We start from the raw sequence: 23,462 nt of genomic DNA, 5'->3' as shown, positions 1-23,462 counted from the left end.
TATAAAACAAAAGGAAATAAATGTGAGTACAAGTATAACCAGGGTGCTGAAAAACTACAGAATGAATTACCAATTCCAAGTGGAGGAAGGCTTTGTATAACTCATAGGTTTCAAACACAAGTGTTAACAAGCCCTCGTCAGACAGTCTAAAACATTAAGGATTGGTAGGTGGGGACTGCAATAAATGGAAATGGAAAAAAGACCTGCTAAAGATGGCATCACCTATTTAGGTCTAGGCTTTTGGGAGGAAGGCCAGCCCAGAGTTCCAAATCATCTGATATTACAGGACTCTTCTTAACATCCAAATATTCATGTGCAATATTCCAATATTTCGATGTTAGAATATAATTCAGTTTATTTTTTGAAAATGTAGGGATGATCAAATCATATCTGAAGACAATATGCAGCCTAAAAATCAATACAGAAGCACTTAGACTTAAAGGCTGACTATAATTTTATCTAGCAGGGATAGGAGAGATTCAATTTCCAGAGCCATAGCATTAGTTGTATAGCAATATTATGTGGGATTAGATTCTTGGACCACTTTTCTTCATTGTTTAACATTTGAGCACACAGTCATTTGAAAAGCTTGCCATTGAAATGGCTTGCAATCCACATCTAAAGCTTTGAAGAACTTTAAATTCAAAGTGTGTGAAATTGGAGCCCACGTTGGGGAATCATGTATATTCACTTAATATTCATCAGTGAAGGACATGGTGGAAGCGGCAGAAACAAAAGTCTGAAAAATCACCCAGAGTGAAGGATCTATTTTCACCAATTTGGATATACTACATCTTAAAAGTTTTTGAGAAATAAAAATAATATTAACACTTGAGAATGCAATATGCTTAACATCAAATTTTGTAATTAGTACATAGCTCAAAGAAAGAAGGGCAAGAAAGTAGTTGTGAAGTTCTGAAATTCAAAAATAATGTTATTTGCTCATACAGCCTGGTGAAATATTATAAGTTTAAATACGTTTAACAATTTCTTATACACATTTAAGATACTTACTTCAATATATTAAGTACATATCCACTCAATTGTAAAACAAGTTCCAAACTTCAAAACCTTCATAAAGATTTAAGTTATACAGTATAAAAAATACAGTATACATTTCTTTCTACAGTTGCTAGACAGTTTTTAGCTTAGGTGAAATTCAAAAGCAAAAGTAATATTTCTGTAAGAATTGTTATTTCCGGTACTATTGAGCATCAGCTAATCTAAAAGTGTTAAGATAGTTGAAAATGTCCTATAATGAAAGAATGAAGTGATTTCATGACCTCAAGTCCCATGAAATGAAGCTTTCAGAAGACAGTTTATTTTAAAATGTACTATATAATAATTAGATTCATTTTAACTCTACATGATTAAAAATAGTGTTATTTACTGATTTCTATTTTAGATTCACTCGGTATCTTTCTTCCAAAAAGGGAAAATAGGAGCTCAGGAGAGAGGCGGCGGTTCTGAATTGTAAAGCATCATGTAAAAATAATTCAGCACACCAGAATGAAAAATGGACTGATTGATATTCAGTGTTGTTCCTGAAGTTTAATTTTACTCTAGCTGTATTACAACATGAAACAGTAATTCTCTAGTTCGGAGTTGATAGCATAAATTAAAGTCACCGATCACGGAGACTGCTTTTTCTATAGTTAAATTCTGCTATACTGTGAAAATGACTTATACATGAAAATTTTCCTTTGTTATTCAAGAAAAAAGAATGCATTCTCCATTTCTGGAGCAATGAAATCACACCAATAAGTGGCAAGTTATAACTTCAAAAAATGTACTTGATAGTCAGTGGGGTATAATTTTGGAAATGTTAGCATATATTCAGCCATTGTCGTCCACGTCTCTTGGGATAAAGAGATGTTTTTCATCTGTGGGTTGTGGATTCGCTATCACTGCTACTGTAAAGTGCTAACGCTTTCCTTGGCTCTAACACAGAGTGAACAACTGAAAGCAGTCTTCAGTAGTGAAGTATGCCAACCGTCTCATTCATGGTTAAAGAAAATGGGGGGAAGGGTGTTTTAAGCAGTGAGACGTGAAGGGCGAGCAGTAGGCCTGCCTGTCACTGAGGCTGATAGCTTGGCGATGGTTGTACATCATCTACCCTTCAGTGGCTCATGAAGCCCATCTCAGCTGAAATGCAAACGTGCAGTGCGACACACTTATTTTTCATCTTCAATCCTGATTGTTTGGGCTTCCGGTGCCTCGTTAAATTGTTTCGTTTCCCTATGTTCACCTCACCACAGATGTGCTGCCACCAGTTCCAGGCCAAGGGGATAAAACAGCAACGATGCTCTCGGATGGAGCCATTTATAGCAGCATTGACTTCACTACCAAAACCACTTACAACAGTTCCAGCCAGATAACACAGGCCACCCCATATGCCACGACGCAGATCTTGCATTCCAACAGCATACATGAATTGGCTGTCGATCTGCCTGATCCACAGTGGAAAAGCTCAATTCAGCAAAAAACAGATCTGATGGGATTCGGTTATTCTCTACCTGATCAGAACAAAGGTAACAACGGTGAGTCAGGTTTTCGTTTCCTGAGGAGTTATTTTCATATCATTTGTGCATGACATAGAAAGTAGTATTTGTTGTTCGACTTAGTGATTCATTACCAGGTTTACCACCTAAACTAAAAAAAGATATTGGCATGTTTCCAGTAACTTGAATAATTCCTACCACCACCACCGCCACCACCACCACCACCACCACCACCTCCACCACCGCCACCTCCACCACACACCAGTGCCAATCGGTTTCATCTTTTAGCTCTTTTTCAACATAATGATCAACAATCCATCTCTACTTTCATTAGGACAGGGTAGACAAAACATTCCTCCACTCTCCCACATCTGCTTCTGAGTTGCTAACTGCATGTTCTGCATGGGCTTGTGCTGTGAACTAATCACATGATGCCACTATGACCTCTGCCCTTTAACCCTTAGCCTTACTTTACATTCCTGACTACCGATTGGCTGAGGGATTGTCTAATAGAATGCCACACAACCAGTCTCAGGATTTCAGCACCACCAGCTCTCACAACAGCTCAGAAAGGAGTGGCAGTCTCTCAGGTTGGTCTCATCACAGTAAGGAGAAATATTTGTTTGTCACCAGCATATGACCTGTGTTCCTAACAACCATGAAGATATACTGAATCACAGCTCACTGTCAGGCATTTATCTGTCAAATGACAACAGTTTATGCTAATGAAATCATGCCTTGGTGGGATAAAAGGGAAGAGAAAAATCACTGTCCCCTTTTATATACTAACTCTATGAGGATATATTTAAAGAAAAATTATGCCATTCTACTAAATACCATTCATTAAAGAACAGAGTAAAGAATTTTGTGATAAAAAGATCATACATGAAAGTCAATTCCATGTTATAGATACCAAAAGATGAATTGAACTAAAATGAAAATGATTTTGGAGTGCTTCATAATATTATTATATAAATGATGTTAACTCCTATTTTTAGACACGATTTCAAAATACCATAAAATAGGATTTGTTATCTATTGAATGGTATTCTGCTGCACTGTACGAGAAAGTTAATAGGGGAAATTAATATTTAATTTCCAAAAAATCATACAATCTTTGATATTGATAATTCTTTTATGGTATAAATTTTAATATGTATTTGAGATATATCAGATAAACTGACAATCTATAATGTCGGTATCATATAGCACAAATGGAAAGAAACACCTTTACTGGACAAAAATATATACCTATCGTAATGACTTATGTGTGAAATTTTCCTGGCCCAAAGATCCTTACCTGTAAAATGAGGAGGTTGTAGTAGACACACTCTAACTTTCAACCATGACATTTACATTGTATGGCTGATGACTTTGTGCATTTCTAATTTATTCCATGACCCCACTTGTCTAATTTGTTTGAATTAACTATATGCTATTTGTTTGTACTGAGATTTTTTTTATTTTTTTAATTACAGGTTATTTGTAAAAGACTATAGTGTTTTATGGCATGTCACAGGCTACCAGGCATCAAAGCCATAAAGAGTTAAACTTTTCACATCATTAGGGTAACATTTTCTAAATTACTTTTCCTCAGGAGATGGAACCCTTTCAGTCTGAAAATGTTAATGCTCCTTCTTCCCTTCAAAATGGGTCATTTGCTCTTCTTGCCTATTGGTAGAATTAGCTATATTATAGAATCCAGAAAATTTTAAACATCTGTTATGAATTTAAACGGGTTTGATAATATAGGAGAACTTTTGTAATGACCTTATGTGTCATTTAGACTGCCATTTATTCATAATAAGTCTCACAATTGTTCTGAATAATTAAAAAGTAATTTATCCTGGGCTTCCTTTTTATTTCATTAAAGATATGCAAAGTCACATGCAGTACGTAAAAATGAATCTATATACTATAATCCATGGATTACGTAAGACTTTTAAAAATCTTTCTTTCTTTAAGTATTCTATATGTGCTGATTGCTCCCACCAAGTTGTAAAAGTTGTCTTTTGAGTGATTGTAAGCAGAACACAATTCACAATAGTGCTTAGTGCTTTTTCAAATCCATTAATCTCCTGAGTGACATTTATATATATATCTATGAATTATATTAACTACTTCATCTACATTTGAATGCAAAATTACTTAAATCGATGATAGAAAGCGTTCTTTAGTAGGTGAGAGTGAAGTGATTATTCTCTTTTTAGTTTAGCTCAATTGAGTTTAATATTAGGGTTTTGTCTTATGCTTATAATCACAGGTGTGTTTCCTAAGACTTAAATTTAAGATCAAACCACCCTGTGGAGAGCTAGTCAGATGGTATTATAAGATTTTCCTAATTTGTGCATAGCAATGTAAGCAATTTAAAATAATCACAGTGATAAAAGTGGACATTTCTGAATTATTTGAGTGAGCGTGTCACCCTCTTTGAAACACTTAATATTTATTCAATACATAAGTTCTGAGCACTTCCATTAAAAATCTAACCATTAAAAATATAAAATCACCAGCCTGGGCAACATGGTGAAACCCCATCTCTAAAAAAAAATACAAAAATTAGTCAAGCATGGTGGCACTTGACTGTATTCCCAGGTACTTGACAGGCTGGGGTAGAAGGATGCTTGAGCCTGAGAGGTTGAGGCTGCAGTGGATGTGATTGCACCACTGCACTCCACCTGGGTGACACAGTGAAACCCTGTCTCAAGGGAAAAAAAGTGTATATATACATATATATTAATATATACACAAATCAAAGAATTTATATATGTAAGTCATTAAAATACACTCCCTTAAAAGATAATATAGGCAATTCCCACCTTAAAATGATTGAAGGTTCTTTGTTTGCAAGTAACAGCAACAGACTGTGGCTTACTTCACTCAAGGTTCAGATCTCAGAGAATGTATAAGTGGCTTTGGTTCTGTCGTCTGCTCTCCACCATGCTGTGAACCTACCACTGCTCACGGCTAAAAGAAGTCAGGTGTGTTGATTTGTAATCCTGCATGCACTGCCCATAATGAGAGAGCAGAAAGTTCCTCAAAAGAAGAGAAGGTGATTGTTGGATAGAAAGCCCTCACACGTCTTCTGTGAATCGCCCCTGTTTCCAAAACACATTTTTAAGTCTGTTTGGAAGAGTAGGTGATGAATGGCTTTCTTGAACTTTGGACAATGACTTCAGCAGAATTCAGGGCTCTAGAAGCAGTAATTTCCAGTAAAGAAAGCTGCTGCACTCTGAATTCTGATTTTTCTTTTACTGGGTGAATATGGACCACGTGACACTCAGAATGAACCTCAATTGCTTCATTGATAAAACGGAGATGCACGAACTTGTCTGTTTCTGTTACTCAGTTCTGGTGGTGACCACCTAACATTTCTGAAAGTACTATGGAAAACGAAAGGTGCTGTATATTTTTAAATAAATAAGGAATAAAGGAGGTGCAACTAGAGAGAAAGCTATGGAAGACAAGTAGCCCAATCTAGTCCCCTTTTAATCATTGAAATAGAGTTCTGATACTACAACAGAAGAAATGGTTCCTGTGTTGTAATTTTGCTGACTCATCAGGAAACAAAGGATTAAGGTTCATCTACCTTAAAGACAAACAATACAGATTTATATTCAAGCAAGTTTATTCTTATTCTGAGAGTCAGGCTGTTTGTGGGATACTCATGGGGCCTGGAGAAGTTGCGAATAAAGAAAGCTTTAGAAATAAGAGGAGCTGGGTTTGCTCTAAGATAGAGGATATGGGAAGGAAAGAACACAAATGAGTGGCATTTATTGAAAGTTCTGTCCATTCTGAGTAGTTGATACACATTGTCTCTTGTAATTCTCAAAGTCACTCAAAGAAGTAGTAACTCAATATCTGTTTTACATGTGCCAAAATGTAGGCAGTAACTATTGAGTAACTTATCCAGTAAGTGGGAAGCTGGTCTGTAAACCCAGATGCGAAACCTTATCCTCTAAGCAAAAGATATCTGCTCTCCTTCCTCTTAAAATCTTTTATTCTGCCAAACAAGTACAATAAAAGTCAAGGTGAAAGCAATTTGTGTGCAGGGATGTTCTTCGAAATGTGTGCGAAGGTGCACATGCTATGTGGAAAACATACACAATTTTATAACTGGCAATAAAGTATATATCTAGTTGAACAGTTTTATCACTTCCTGGTGCTCAAATATGTTCCTGTTAAATTACATAATATTCGATATGGCTGATGCACATGAGTAATTGGTAGAAGTAAGGAGACAAGTAGGCTTCTAGTGATACTATAATATATTGCTAAATAGCCCTGCTTCAAATGGTTTTTGCTCACAACTTGTGGTTCCAGAAAGATGAAGTCCAAAGGATCAGTAAGATTTTTGGCAGATATTGCTGTAGGCTGTGGTGGGAGTCACGGAAGTTATATAATGTCCCCTGAAACGTCCTTTGTTATTCTGCTCCAAGAAATACTCATTCCTCATCTAACTGTGGTCCACTTTTAAGGAAGAAGCTTTATCTACTTAATTTTTGAAGAGTAAAAACCATGGCACTGTCCAAATGATAAATTATATTTTTTATATTTCATTAAGCTCCATGTAATCCTAGATATGGCTCATATGCTGCCAACTTACTTTCTTCTCATGTTTTGCGCATGAATTCATTCGTAATGCAATGCTACTGAAACTGATTACTGTATTAATTTTTCTTCCTTTTTGGAATGTTATGTCATGTTATGCTTAAAATAGCTAAGAACTATTCACATATGCAAAAACAATTGTGCTGTTCATTAGTTAAAAAGTCTATAAAATGTATCTTTGGAAAGTATTTACAGGTATTTTCTCAATTGTAGCTGATTGATTTTTATCAGTTACTTTCGAGATAAAAATTGGTACCCTTCCTGGATTAATTAAATTGAATACATTCTAAGGGAAGAGTTTAGCCTAGATCCTTACACCTTGCATTTTCCACTGAGAGAGATTATGCAAAAGAGCATTATAAGTGTACTAAAATTTGACATTTAAAAGAATTTGTTATGGCCCATTATTTCCTCTAACAATGAAAATGTGAAAGCAGCAGATGTGAATCAATCAATAAGCATGCTTTTGATACAGCAGCCATGTTTTTGGTTTATTCGGCCCTGCTGTTAATGCACTGGGGAAAAAAAAAAAAAAACAACAGTATCATTTTGAGTGATTTATAAAAATGTTTTTCTGATTATATCATTTCATTGTTTATAGCTTTTAACAACTCCAACATACTGATTCTGGTGTTTTGAAACATAAATACATCTTGGCGTCTGATGTATTCTATTTATTCTGCTATTTGGCATCTCTGAATAAATACGTTATTACTTTCAGGTGGGAAAGGTGGAAAAAAGAAGAAAAATAAAAACTCTTCTAAACCACAGAAAAACAATGGATCCACTTGGGCCAATGTCCCTCTACCTCCTCCCCCAGTACAGCCCCTTCCTGGTACAGAGCTGGAACACTATGCGGCAGAACAACAAGAAAATGGGTAAAGATATTTTATATACTAACAAAATGGCCAGGGCTCTCCTCTTGTCTCTGTTGTTCATTTTTGCCATCATCTTATGTTCTCTTACTGTTTCCTTTGCCCCCACCACCATGTTCACTGCATTTTCCCCTCTTTTACTGTTTGTGCTGTCTATATATTTTTAGCTGGTAAATACAAAACAGCACATATTGAGGACGGAGAATCCTTGGCCCTCAAGTGCCTTAGATTGTCTGCAATCATGATAATGCAGCCTCCATTTATAATATTGCTTGTTAGTTTGAAAGCAAGTACCCACAGCTCTGTGAACTAAAGAGCCACTCCTGAGAAGGGCTGAAAAGGGAATTAAAATAACCTTCTTCATCATCCCTTGCAGTTCTCTAATGACTTGATGTCTGGCCATAGCAGGGCGCCACTGTAGAGCTCCATCACAATGGGATAATTGTAGGGACCTGGCCAGTGGGTAGAACTTTAATCATCAGCTCTGATGGGAATTTAGGGGCCAGAACAATCATAGAGCCAATGCACACTCTGTAATGAAACCTTTTTAAGTTACAGCATTTTCTTCGAGGGCCTTTAAATGTGGTCAGTTTCCTTATTCTTTCCCAAATGTCTCACAAGAGTGGGTTTTCCTCTGTTAGTTTAAGCCTTAATTGATTTTAAATACAAAGACACTGATACTTTTTATCCTCTAAATCAAAAAAAAAAAAAAAAACACTGGTCAAAAAATCATACTGTTTCCTTTTCCAGTTTAATAATTCTGAATGTTTTGTCTTTCTTATAATTCCCAGGTCACTGTTTATTTTGACTGGGCCTTTATGTAAGCTAAAAATATAGATAAAAGCAGTTTTTCTTTTTGCAAGATTTTTTTTTACTTAGAAATATTTAGACATTAAAATAAATCAATTCATTTCTATAATGGCTTTTTTTTTGTCTTGGTTTAAAAAATCTCATATACATGCTCATACATTTTTTCTTCATCCTCTTTTATTTGTACATAACTCTTGTCTTTGAGGTCTTCAGATTAATTTTTCTAACTAGAATTTTCTATGTCATAACATTAGCTTCCTTTAATGATATCATTTGCATTTTGGTAAATAAAATATATATACATATATGCTCTATATATGCAATGTATATATGTATACACACACACACAAATATTTTTTGTCTATGTCTTCCTCTCCCTCCAAAAGCCTTCATTTGTCTCTCTGAGATTGTAGCACTTATCATATATGCATATATTGTTAGTTTAATTCTTTTAAGTTCGCATTTGAAATGGGAAACTAAAAGCATATTCTGTGTCCTCTTTCTCTAACTTAAAAATAAAATTCTGTAGATGATCTTAATTTGTATTAATGTTATAAATGTGTCAGTGTCACATGAATCATAAACAAAGAAAAACCAAAGCTATATATTGCACAAGAAAAGATTATTACAGAACTTAGAAATCTGCATTTTAAAAGCTGAAGTCAGAGAATACAGAAATGGGGACTTGTAAAATGGGAAGAGAAAGTAGTGCTGTTAAGCTTTATATGCATAAAGTCTTGAACTCATATAACATGAAAACTATGGATAATTTGGAGGGTTTTTTTCCCATTGAGTCTACTAAATAATACATAGACTATAGTAATTTCTGTAAACCCCTGCAATAAAACTAATGAATTCAAAATCAATGCTAAACTTCTCACTTTATTTTATTATCTTGCAGTGGAATTGGAAATATTCATGAAATAATAGATGAAACAAATTTTTATGATTTAACACAAATTATTTTCAGTATAATTAAGATATAAAACACAAAATTGTTTCTACATATTTGGAAACTTTATTTTTATGTATATATATTTTTGGGTCACTTACCTTCAAGTTCTTGTTTGTCTTAAATACCTAGTATTTGCTTAAAAAAAAGTTATAATTCTTACTAAAAATAGTGGTTAGATCTTAGTAATATTGACAACAAAATTCAATTTCATTATTTTTTGAGTTCAGTTTTTAAAAGGCTAACACTTGAAAATTATTATTTAATTGTTTATAATAAAAACACATATTTAAAGTTAATATAAAAACAACAAATACAAATTAATAGATTTTGGCATGATTTTATCCATTTTTTGATGTATTCTTTATACTTTTATGTTTTCTAATTGGCGAACCATATGATACTGAAAAAGAAAGATTATTGAACACAGTACAGTATTCTACTGTTCATAATATTAAGTAATTCACAAAATAAGTCTTCAAAATTGATCTTCTAGAAAATTTTTCTGTAATTTAGAACCTTCGTAATTCGGGTTTAAGCTTTTCTTGATATACAAAGTATGAAAACTTCAGATACTTTTTTTGCTCCTGATAATTATTAGAGACCAGACACTAAACACTGTCTTGCTCCTGACACACACACATGCACACACACAAACACTCACAATTTTGTATGATAAGCACTAGCTGAGCAATGTGGAAGAACTAATAATTTCCCTACAGAAAGGGGCAATTATATATACCAGGGAAGCCGGAGGAAAGCTTGTAGAAGTAAAGTTTTGAGGTGAATCTAGAATCATTTATTCACGAATAATAGAAAAACATTTGGTGGCTGCTGGATGCCAGGCACGGAGCCAAAAATAAGGACAAAGATAACAAGAAAATGTCTGTCCAAAAGTGGTCTAGCGTTAGAATAGATTGTTAGTCAACAGCAATAACAAAATTGTACTATCGTTGTGATTTTCTGTGCGAATGGAGACAAATTTCCCTGGCGAAAGACCAAAAAAAGAAAAAAAAAAGACTATAAATATAATACAATGAAAGACGAGAAAACAGGAAATAGCAAATAGCCCCGTTAGTCTTCCTTCTGAATTCCTGCCCTCTTTTAGGGAAGGTTATTTGCCTGCGTGTTTTTGTTATTCCTAATGCTTGCTGCTCTATTGTAGTACTCCTCATGTTGCACTTCACTGCTGTCTGTGTCCTTTATCAATTTGTCACTGATGTATGAGGCTTGTTGAGTTTGAAAACTGCGTAGGGTAGGAGATAATCTAAGAAGATGTTTTGAAGCCAATTGTGAAGCTTTGTATGTCACATTGGAATTCTGATGTTTGAGTACAGATGATGGATTGGAGGATGTGAGGCTGGGGCAGGTAGATAAAGCATGGAATATCACAGTAGAATGGCTAATATCATGTAAATGATAGGGGAATAAAACAAAGCAATGGCAATGGGATGGAGGAAAGGTAAGTATTTAGGAGATATACCTAGCTAATGGTAATCATCACCTTGAAAATATTGTCTCTAGTTTTTTGTTACAATATTTAGTATTATTTCTAAAAAGCTTAGCTATCATCAGTTTTCATTCTAAGCCTTTCCCCACAATATCAAAATAAATATCAAAATAAAATAAAAAGTATCAGAATATCAAAAGTTACCAGCTACCCAAAGAAGAAAATTATTTGTTAATTCACTAATATAGCAACGAAGGCAATGCTTTATCCCTTCAATATTCTTCTCTCAGCTTGACAAAAATATGTCAAAATGTATTAATTCCTAACTATAAATACAGTGCATTTTATTATAGTCATATGATTCTAGGAAGAATTCAATGGTAATTAAATTGAAAAGTGGGGCTTTTCTTTGCTACTGCAATTGGAGATTGACAAGCTTCTGCCAGTGTTGAACTTTATTGTGTTTTTATTAGTAATTTGGTATTTGTGTCTGGCCTTTTACAGGTTCATTCACATGCAACATTGATTTGTTGTCATCTTTATCATTATTCACCAGGCAAGACAAATAATATGATGCCTCATAGTTCACTGACAATAAGTCAGAGAACAAAACCTTCTCCCAGAAAGGTTGATCAAAAGATCTTTGGTTTGGCATTAGCAGCATTTTCACAGTCTTTTTCAATGTTACTACAAGAAAAAGTTGAAATTCTATCACTCAAATAAGATGTGTATCTGTAAAATGTGAAGGAAACTAGATAAACAGAGCTACACTTCATAAAATTTATAGTGTCATCTGTTACTTTCTTAACCGTCTTCGGTAACTGCATGAAACCTAAGTATTTGTTGCTTGCAATGGATTAAGACATGAACACCGTAGAGATAACAGACCATTCTTCTCCTTCATGTGATGCACTCCGTGCCCCAACTTTCCTTCATTTATTCTTTCAGGTTCTTTCAGTCTTTATCTCTTTTTCCATTTTTCCTCTTTTGGCACATGGTAAGTAGACGGATCTGTGGACACTTTTTAGCTTCGCTATCCCCGAAGGGGTAAAGAATTTGCTCCTTCCTGTTCTAAATTATCTTTACAAAAAAAAAAAAAAAGACACAGAAAAATTGGTGACAATTGGCAGGGCGCGGTGGCTCAAGCCTGTAATCCCAGCACTTTGGGAGGCCGAGGCAGGCGGATCCCGAGGTCAGCAGATGGAGACCATCCTGGCTAACACGGTGAAACCCCGTCTCTACTAAAAATACAAAAATTACCTCAGCGTGGTGACGGCACCTGTGGTCCCAGCTCCTCGGGAGGCTGAGGCAGGAGAATGGCGGGAACCCGGGGGGCGGAGCTTGCAGGGAGCCAAGATGGCGCCGCTCACTCCAGCCTGGGCTACAGAGCCAGACTCCGTATCAAAAAAATAAAATAAAAAGTGATAGCATTAATTCTAGTTAATGACAATAGCTAATGAAATATGTTTTAGTTAATTAGTGCATTAAGCAATGTATCTGACTGATGTCAAAAACAATATTTATATAGTTAGGCTCTCCTTGGCCTGACATTATTTGATTAGTAAAAATGAATCGAGTGCACCAAATTATAACTTTTCTTATGTTTTCTTAGCACATGATGCATGTAACACACATTTCTTCTAATATATTCTCTGTGAATTTTTATTTCATGTGTTTATACCCATTAGATTTTCAAAAGTAAGGATATCTTACCACCTGTGGAGTTCAGAAAAATCTTAGGAAATTATAATAGACTATTTCCATTTGAAAAATTGAATATGTAAACATTTTGTTTCTTTTTTCCAAGGTATGATATCCTTGGCAACGAACAAGTGTAAGTAAGGAAAGTGCTCCTATTACTTTTTGGAAAAAAAAAAAAAAAAAAAGGACTCTTTTGTAGTAAGATTTACAAAGTAAATTTAATTATATCTGGTTATGAAGCAAGCACATTTCATATTGAAAATTGACAGTTCTCTTGATTAGCCTCCTCTTATGTATTTCTGTTTAACTTAATAATGTGGCTTAAGTCAGATAAATACATTATGAAAAAAACCCAAAGCATTCTAATTAGTGGAATGATTTGTGTGTTTTCAAATCAAATCACTACATACGCTTATGACTTGCTCTTTTTAAGGTGTTATATTAGATGTAACAAAACAAGAACAGTTCAATGTCATAACTGTAATGCACTTGAGGAAAAGGTATTATAAACGTGAAAAGTTAAATACTAAAATAAATTAGTCAACAGTTACAGAAACCAACACTGAAAATGACATAAGACTGTATACAATCAATTTTCAAAAAAATGTGCAAACATATTGTCAGTGCAAGTTCAGAAGAGTAATGTATGAGAGCTGGTTGGCCTCATCAAGGAAATCTTCATACAAGATATGGGATTTAGCCTGTGGCTTGAAGGATTTATAAGATTAAGATAGGTAAAATTGGAGGAGTACAGCTTATTGGAAATAAGTTTGTTCTTAAAAATAAATGCACCAGGATGAGAAAAAAGTACAAAGAAAGATGAAAACAAACTGATTTATTCAAGCAGGAGATTCTTGTTGTAAAAACTGTCTGAAAAGGTAGATTGAGGCTTAGACATAGTCAATGGTTGGAATAAAGCGAAGTAAATATTTTTATTCAGACCATTCTGTTGTTTTCATAGATGAATTTGTAAGTGGCAGGCAAGATTGATTAGAGGATGGAAAAAACTAAAAGCAGCAAATCCCACCAGGACAGTGAGTTACAATATTTTAAAGCAATAGGATCTTTTTCCATGTGAAATTTAATTGTGATCTCCAACATATAAAACAGATAAAAAAGGCATCAATTTTTTAGAGCAATATGTTTTTTCAATTCAGATTAGCACTGCTTACATAGTCAATTAAATGGGAATACAGTTTAAATGATGGTGTTTTCTAGTATAAAAATTGCTATTTGTGGCCGGGCATGGTGGCTCACGCCTGTAATCCCAGCACTTTGGGAGGCCGAGGTGGGCGGATCACAAGGTCAGGAGATCGAGACCATGGTAAAACCCCGTCTCTACTAAAAATAGAAAAAATTAGCCGGGCGCAGGGGCGGGCGCCTGTAGTCCCAGCTACTGGGGAGGCTGAGGCAGGAGAATGGCGTGAACCCGGGAGGCGGAGCTTGCAGTGAGCCGAGATTGCGCCACTGCACTCCAGCCTGGGCGACAGAGCGAGACTCCGTCTCAAAAAAAAAAAAAAAAAATTGCTATTTGTAACACACTAGTGTGTGTCTGTTGTTTATAATATCTAATATTATAATAGATATTCAGGAGGAAATACTGCTATCAAACCACACAGGACTTCTGAAACAGGGTCTTGCAACTCATTTACTGCGTAGCCTCCTCAAGAGAAGAAAATGACCATGGGAACGAAAATAAAGGAGTTAAAATGATAACTAGCTTTGAAGGAAGAATCTTTGGAATTTTGGAAAAAGAGTTTAGGGGTCTAAGGAAATTGAACATCCAAAGATACTATTATTCCCCCCAAAAAAACAAACAAACAAAAACCCTTTCTGTAACTATCTGTCACCCACAGGAAAATGTCAGACTCCTTGTAGGGGCTGACAAGGCCTTCAGTGACCAGCCTATCCCTAACTCTCTTGCTTCTTCCATGGCCAATTTTCTTCTTTCTTTGCCAGCTCTTGGCATTTAGGGAAGTATTTGAACTCTTCAAATTATTTTCTCTTCCTCTGGGCTTCCACACGTGTTGCTTAAAATATTCCTTTTACTGGTGGTCAACATAGCCCTGCCCCACTCCAAAACTAGTTTAGACCTCCTGCTTTCTGCTTTTGTAGCATCATTGATTATTTGTTTCATATCAGCTTTCCCCACTGAAGTGTATGCTCTGTGAAATAGATTTAGGACCCTGACACATAACTGTCCAAACAAATAAATTTATAGTTGTTTTTTAAATAAAGTTTATATTTACATCTCTTTTAGGCTCACAGCAAAATTGAGCAAAAGGTACAGATTTATCCCAGCCCCCACACATTGATAGCCTCCCTAGCTATCAACATTCTCCACCAGAGTGGGACATTTGTTACAAATGATGCACATACAGTGACACATCATCATCACCCAAAGTCCACAGTTTACATTAGGGTTCTCTCTGTGTTGCACGTTCTGTGGATTTGGACGAATGCAATACATGTGTCCACCGTTATTGTACAATACAGAGTGGTTTCACTGCCCTGAAATTCCTCTGTGCTCCGCCTATCCATGGCTTCCTCCCATCTAGCCTCTGGAAACTAGTCATCTTTTTCCTGTCTCCATAGTGTTGCCTTTTCCAGGGTGTCAAGTAGTTGGAATCGTATTGTGTGTACCTTTTTTAGACCTTTCACTTGGTGATATGCGTTCAAGTTTCTCCCATGTCTTTCTATGGCTTGACAGCACATTTCCTTTTAGCAACAAATAATACTTCATTGCGTGGATATACTGCAACTTATTTATCCATCTACCTACTGGAAGACATGTTGGTTGATTCCACATTTTGGCAATTATGAATAACACCAATATAAATATACAATTTCAAAGTTTATGATAAATTCAGCTTTTAAACAGAATAAATGAAAAGGCTTTCAAGTGAAATATTCAAGAATCATCCAGACATTTATGAGTTACTGTTTGTAAGAAGGATCAAGACTACAGATGTAGATTTCTGATATTTACTAATACCACAGTTTCCCTAATGAATAGCTCCCATGTATGAGAAACTGTACTAGGTGCAAGAAGTAGCTGAGAATTACAGCTTTCTTGAATTTAAGAATCTCACAAAATAGTGGGAGAAAAGAGACACAGAAACAAATAATCTCAATATAATATGGGGAGTACCACAACATAAGCATTATGGAATTGCAATTAATTCCATTTGGAGTAGGGAAGAGAAGACTTCACGAAACTGATGACATTTGAAGTGACTCTGGTTGAAGGAAGAGTAGGCACTTACAAGCAAGTGATTTGAGAACAGTCATAAACAGAGGCAGACTTTAGAAAAAAATAGAGTATATGGATGTTGAGGAAATAGTGCGAGATTAAGCTAGAAAGATGGGTTTATCAGATGAGGATGGGTTTTTTAGACCCACCTAATGAGTTTGAGAGGGTTTTTGTTTTTTTTTTTTTTTAATAATGCTAGTTATAATCACTGAATACTTTTAGGCTTAAGCATGATGTGAATGAAGATTTTAGAGACATAAATCTGTTGCATGTGGGTGAGAAAGGGTAGAAGAGAAGTTGATACCAGAAGAGTACGAGAAAGCTAATGAGCTAGTTTACAGCAGGAAACTGATGTGTGATTGTGGGAGTGGGGATTAAGTGTAGGAGAGTCACTAGATATTTAAGAGGTTGAATTTATAAGACCATTATATCCAATAATATTATTTATCTTTTCCTTGTCTGTGTTTAAAAGGATATTATAATCTATTTGATTTCTGAAAGTATTCGGACTACAGAGAATTGAAATAACAATGCTATTGATTTTGTCTCATGGTTAAAACTTTTTGGATTAATTTTCTATATTCGCAGACCACAGTCCCTAAAAAAATATGGTTTTAAATAATTGTTATATTTTACACTCAAAATTTTTTAAAAGGATAGATCGCATGCTAAACTTTTTTTACTACAATAGAAGTATCATTTTTATTTTATAGGGCAAGGTTCTGAACTCCCGTTTTATGTTTTACATTTGGATGACAAGATAAAGAACATTGGTTTTTACTGAGAAAATTAGGAGAATCAAAGAGATACTGAATGCATTTATATCATAGTCTTAATGACATATGGAATGAAAGGTTGTCAGATATCTAGAATAAGAATAAGTAAAATTCTCCAATACTTCTTAGATAATCAATCAGCTATATTGGCATGTAATGTTGGTGCACAAGTATGAACAGGCGAAGGAAGTAGTTAAATCTACGAGCACTAAATTCATTAATTGTCTTTAATTAGCAATTTGGTTTTTTCACATGAGTAAGTTTGTTGGGAGTTATTGCCTCTTGTAACTGTGGGGTAACAATTAGCTAATAAGGTCTTTTAAGAATAAATTAAGATATTGAGATAACAGATGTAATGACAATTAGAAGTTAAGATAACAGCCAGGTGATTTACTGTGGTGACACCAACAGCTTCAGGAAGAAATAAACCGCAAGAGCATTTCAGATACCATGTGGTTGCTACTTACTGCCAGTATAATTGCGTGCATGTATGTGTATGTGTATTTGTGTCAATGTGCATATTTTTCTCATTTAATTTCAGCTATGACAGTGATAGCTGGTGCCCACCATTGCCAGTACAAACTTACTTACATCAAGGTCTGGAAGATGAACTGGAAGAAGATGATGATAGGGTCCCAACACCTCCTGTCCGAGGCGTGGCTTCTTCTCCTGCTATCTCCTTTGGACAGCAGTCCACTGCAACTCTTACTCCATCCCCACGGGAAGAGATGCAACCCATGCTGCAGGCTCACCTGGATGAGTTGACAAGAGCCTATCAGTTTGATATAGCAAAACAAACATGGTAAATATCTTCATTAAGTCAAGAGACCCATACTTTCAACACATGGATTTTTTTAAAATAAATTCACAAGAGATTCTGATAGAACTACACAGCTAAGTTTAAAAGTGATTTTGTATAACTCCTTAATCATTTAGATAAATATATTCACTGCAGAAATGTTAAATAATTTGGCCAAAACTAGAACTAGAACTGAAACTGGAACTGGAACTGGAGCTGGAACTAGAACTAGAACTAAAATTAGAACTAGAGCAAGAATTCAAATCTGCTGTATTTCAGGCTGAAGTGCTCTTGGCTACACCAGAATCTTCTCTAATTTATGGTTTATCTTCAGTTAGCATATCCTTGAACTCACATCCCATGATGTAATAAAAGACTCGTTTTAGATTCCTCAAAGTGCCTGTGATTAATTCTGTATGTGGTTGTCAATATGTAAATGTGAGCTTCTGCAAATCACATATGGTCAGTATTAGTTATTAAAAGACTCTCTTTACCTGGGTTAAATGCAACAGAAAAAAACAACAATATTAGTATCAGTAAATGCATGAAAAGCAGGAGTAATCAGATATTTCACATTTCTTTTTCTAATCAATCTATAAACTTCTATAAACTATAGGTGGCAATTTACCTAGGTATCCTGAGGAATTAACACAGATATATAAATGAGAGTAACTCTCACAATTTTATACAGGTTTTTTTGTTGTTGTTATTCAATCTTTCTATTTTAATCCTCAAAGGCAAGACTGTTACATCACTATTTTAAATCTCCATGTCATACTCCAATTTTCTTCTGTTGATTTACACTTTGTTCTTGAAGTCTGAGTAAATTTTTTAAACAGTATTTGTTTTGTTTTTTAAAAGAGTTCTAGCCTTGGGGATAAATAATGCTTATGCCCATTATTAATGAAGAATTTATTTTTAAAATACAGCTCACTGTGCATAGAAAGAGATACCAAAAGCAGGAGTATTACCTAAAGATCATGACAAACAGCCTCTTTTCTCCAGATAAGACAATCTGGAACATTTTCCAGCAATTGTCAGATGCTTTCTCAAAGGTCAAAGACCACTTGCCGTTAAACGCTATTATTTTTCATCAATCTGCTTTTTATAAAACGTCACTGTGTAAGTTGAAGTCAGCTGCTTCCAGAGCCATAGAATTCCTTCATGTTAATTAATGAAGCAATGCAGTTTGGTTGTCTAAAGCACAGACTCAAGCTGAAGGGTTCTCAGATTTGCCTACATTTTAGAACCATTTGGATAACCTTAAAACATATTGGTACCTGGGCTCCACTCCAGAGAAACATTCTGACCGCCATGATCTGGAATTTGACTGCGACAGCCAAAGTCGGGACTACTGCTGTGGAGATGAACCCGTCTTACTGGCTGCATGAGTTTGGGCAACTTACTAAACATTTACATGCTATAGTTTCCCCACGTGTAAAATGATGGTGATAATAGTAATTAGCTCATATAGGAAATTAGGGGGCAGTCCCCAAGACCACCTATATTTCTGATAGCAAGTATAAGTTTCAGGGGTCCCTAAGACCACCCTGAAGTGTTGAGAATTTCCTATAGTAAGTCATGGAACTCACCAAAAGATTTTACACCCAAAGCTACAGTTTATTACAGTGAAAAGATATGCATTAAAATCAGCCAAAAGAAGAAATGCATGGGACATAGTCCAGGAAAATTCCCAAAGCAGAGCTTCCAGTTGTCCTCTCTCAGTGGGATCATAGACAGCGTTACTTTCCCAACAAAAAGCGTGACATTAAACACCAGGGAGAATTGCCAGCCAGGGATGGGCACACCTTCCCTGAGGTCCTGCGACTTCACTTTGGCTCTGTCACACGGACATTGTTGACTACCCACATGGCTGACCTCAGTTTCCAGCCCCTCCAGAGGCTGAGGTGATACCGTGCAACTCCAGGCCCCACCATAAATCATATTGCTGTGCTTTCTGGAGTAGCCTAAGGTCTCTAGGTAAACAGAGAGACTTTTATCAAGCAGGACATTCTAAGGGCTTAGAGATTACCTCCCAGGAGTAGAGGGCAAAGGCCTAATCTCTCTTGGGTCGAGCTTCAATTCTTCTGTTACATATCCTAATTTTTGTGAGAATGAAATGAGTATGAACTTATATACTACTGTACCTGGCTGTGTATTAGCTGTTGTTATTTAGAAAGGCCTGGGTTTTCACCCCTGAGTTCTTCACTGCTGTCTTCCCACACTTAGAAGAGTGTACCACTTAGTAAGTGCTTGATAGATATTTGCTAAAAGAATGAACAAATTAGTTCATCTCCACCTGCTCCAAACACCCATAGAGGATACCCTGTTTCTTTTTCTGAGTGTGTTCCTACTCAACCAGCAATCTTTCAGAACGTCTTGGCTGACTCTACCTATGAGAGTTATGAGCCTGCATGTGCTTCTGGTTTGGAAATGACTCTCCATCCGGGTTGCACATCGACATCATAGGAGGACCGTTGAACAAATAATAATTCCCAGGCTCCACCTCCCAGGATCTGTTTCTATTGATTGATGACGTAAACAGCACAGTGCCTGTCACTGGAAGATATTTATGAATGGGTTATGTATCCTCTTCCTGTATTTCATTTTACCTCTTAATTTTGCTTAAATAGGAGTACATTTTTCATCCATCAAGGTATATTTGTTTTATCAAGAGGTGTCAACAGTGATGTAGGGACCAGAGTGTTGGTCTGATCCATGCTTTCCAGGACCAAAGTCCACACCCTTATAGGAGAATGAATCATATTGCCCTATAGCTTGTGGCTCATCTCTTGGCTGCCTCCCTTCCCAATTCATAAGCAGATTGGAGGCAACATTTATAGCAAGATGTGCTCATCTATCCTCAAGCTTTTCTGTAGTAATACTTAGGAAACTTGCTATTTCTTCTGATTTTTCAACTAGCAGGCTGTGATGAATGCCAAATACTAACTTGGGGCCTCAACTTCCTAATCTATTAAAGAATGAAAATTGGGGTCTGATGATATTGAAGTAACTTCCAGAAGTAGAAATTGTTTTAACATTGAAATATCAAGAATCCTGTTAACATTGAGGTTGGTTACAAGTTCAAGAAGCCATTTGGGAGAGGAATATTAAACAAATTCGGGAAGATTAAAATACTTTCCCCAAAGCATGCAAATGACAGAGAAAAACAGTCTAATGTCTTTCATTCACGAGCCAACACTAAAAATGCATAGTACTTTTTAATATCTCCCTTGAATAGGAGATATTAAATACCTTACCTTTTTTATGAAGGCAAAGAAAATACTATGTTAAAACATGTAGTACATTCACTTTTTAATGCTGGTAACAAATAACAATGAATTGATTTCATTTAGCATGGTTTTATGGTTTTGAAGAAAATCTGAGTAGACTCAAAACAAATCAACTGGACCTTACTGCCCAGCTTCACATTTTGTTAGCTACCTGGTTTGAAACAAGTCACTTAAATTTGACCTTCACTTTAATAAATTCTGAAGAAGGTTGGGCCAAGCATGATAGCTCATGCCTGTAATCCCAGCACTTTGGGAGGCTGAGGCAGGATGCTTGCTTAAGCCCAGGAGTTTCAGACCAGCCTAGACAATATAGTCCCACTCTACAAAACATTTAAAAACTAGTTGGGCATGGTGAAGCGCAACTGTAATGCCAGCTACTTGGGAGGCTGAGGCAGGAGGATCACTTAAGCCTGGGAAGTCAGGGATGTAGTGAGCCATGATTGCATCTCCAGCCTGGGTGGCAGAACAAGACCCTGTCTCTCAAAATAAATAATGAATGAATGAATGAAGAAATAAATAAGAGTTGATAATGCATGATCTATTTATTTCATAAGGCTGAGATTAGAATTATTTATTCATTGCAGAAGGTTTATGTAATACACTAGTGTTCTAAACAGAGAGAATGCTTAGATGAATCGTTTATGCCTTTGAGGAGTTTAAGACTTTGGTGAGTGAGACAGATGCGTAAATAGCTACTAGAGCAGAAATCAGTTGTGCCTGCCCTAGACTGGGTTACAGTGAACGTGGAAATCGCCTTCCAGCCTTGATGTGAGAGGGATCGTGCGGGGAGGAAGCCTTCTAGGGTGGGGAATGTGTTCAGGGTTGGGAGGTAGGGAATACTAGGTCCTCATGTGACATCTTTTCTTCATAAGGGCCAGCAGGCAGCATGGGTTACACAGACTGAGTAGAATTTTGACACTAAACTGGGAACAAAGGTATAGTATTTTTGGAGAAAAATGTCCACTTTAAGTAGTTACTCATGGCGAATATTCCTAGTCCCCTCTAGATGACTTCTTTTCACAAAAATCCTGGGTCCGTATTTTTTTCCTCCATGTATTATCCCAAGAGAAGAGTTTAGTGGTCTATGTTTTTCTTGTTTGGTGAAGCTCATATTCATAGTCACTGTCTCTGCTGAAAGCATTACGAGCTCCAAAATTAGTTAATGGAAAGGAAGAAGACAATATGAGTCACTATAGCATGCATTTCATTAAAATTATGATTTTGTTGCATGTTAATGAGTTGCTTTTCTTTTGTAAATTTCATTTGAATTCTAGGCACATTCAAAGCAATAATCAACCTCCACAGCCTCCGGTTCCACCATTAGGTTATGTGTCCGGAGCCTTGATTTCTGATTTGGAAACAGATGTTCCAGATGATGATGCTGACGACGAAGAGGAAGCTTTAGAAATCCCCAGGCCCCTGAGAGCGCTGGACCAGACTCCTGGATCCAGTATGGACAATCTAGACAGCTCGGTGACAGGTAATGGAACCAATTTAATAGGAATAACGGACCTATTGGTAACGTTAAAATGCATCAAAAATCAACTACTTCCTTATTGTAAGATTTATTCCACTCCATCTATTTCTGTAACATTTCAAATATGTTAATATTGAATACAAAATTCAAAAAGGATTTGGAAATACTTTTGCTTTCCTGCAAAAATGATAAGAAAATTCATGAATTTTAAAGAGCTTTAAAGACATGAAAGAAAACTCAATTGTATCAAGGGCTTTCATGAGAAGTTCACTCTACTAGGAAACCAAGTCTATTACATGAAAACCTTGACTTTTAGAAATGATCTTTTTTATATATCTCAGGAACAACATATGAAGTGAATGCAATCTTAAAATGCTTCTTGATATTTCACTCTGTAAAATCATTCACTGATAGAAAGTAAGCAAGTCTCCTGAATAAGGCACTTTAAGGTTGCACAAGGTATTATTTTTAGAGTGAAGAAAATGTATAGCGAGATAAACCATATGTTTATGCATTTCACATTGCTGAATCTAGTAAATGCTTCTCTTCCAAGAAATGCAGTTATTTTTTCTGTGTACTTCTTTGGCTTCCTCTTGCCTTGTTCACCAAATGAAACGGTTCCATTGGAACTCTTCTATGATGATCCCAGGACTGAGGTATAACCTATTTTCAGGGATTTAAATGTACCAAATTTTTTTTAAAAAACTTTAAATCCTAATATGGCCACAATGAATATGGAGAAAACTAAAAATTCAGTCTTTCTATTCAAATAGATATACATTGTTGGAGACACAAGAAAATGCCTCCTACATGACTGTGTAGACAGAGCTACTACAAACTGAAGTCGGGTCTCTGCATTTCACTGGGTCTTCTCAGAAGACCGCTCATATTTGTATTTACTGTGATGACATCTTTCATCCTAGGAGGTATTTTACCACAATCCCACTTAATTATGCCAACAGCT

General features: G+C 35.8%; 1 protein-coding gene across 27 annotated transcripts in view; it reads left to right on the top strand.

Annotated features, from left to right (window-relative positions):
* The window catches only part of ROBO2 (roundabout guidance receptor 2), a 1,364,435-nt gene that overhangs the window by 1,314,212 nt on the left and 26,761 nt on the right, over nt 1–23,462 (top strand). For 14 of the 27 annotated variants that reach the window (XM_045384387.2, XM_045384381.2, XM_015445433.3 and 11 more), the window contains 5 exons: nt 2,259–2,540; nt 2,966–3,091; nt 7,834–7,990; nt 17,471–17,731; nt 22,296–22,501. In XM_045384387.2, coding sequence (XP_045240322.2) covers nt 2,259–2,540; nt 2,966–3,091; nt 7,834–7,990; nt 17,471–17,731; nt 22,296–22,501 — 1,032 coding nt within the window. The remainder of the gene's footprint in view (nt 1–2,258; nt 2,541–2,965; nt 3,092–7,833; nt 7,991–17,470; nt 17,732–22,295; nt 22,502–23,462) is intronic. The other 13 variants (XM_015445439.3, XM_074033673.1, XM_045384403.2 and 10 more) reach the window with 1 other exon arrangement.

The sequence above is a fragment of the Macaca fascicularis genome, chromosome 2, assembly GCF_037993035.2.
Source record: "Macaca fascicularis isolate 582-1 chromosome 2, T2T-MFA8v1.1".
Lineage (NCBI taxonomy): Eukaryota > Metazoa > Chordata > Mammalia > Primates > Cercopithecidae > Macaca > Macaca fascicularis.
This window is presented reverse-complemented; position numbering and strand designations above follow the sequence as displayed.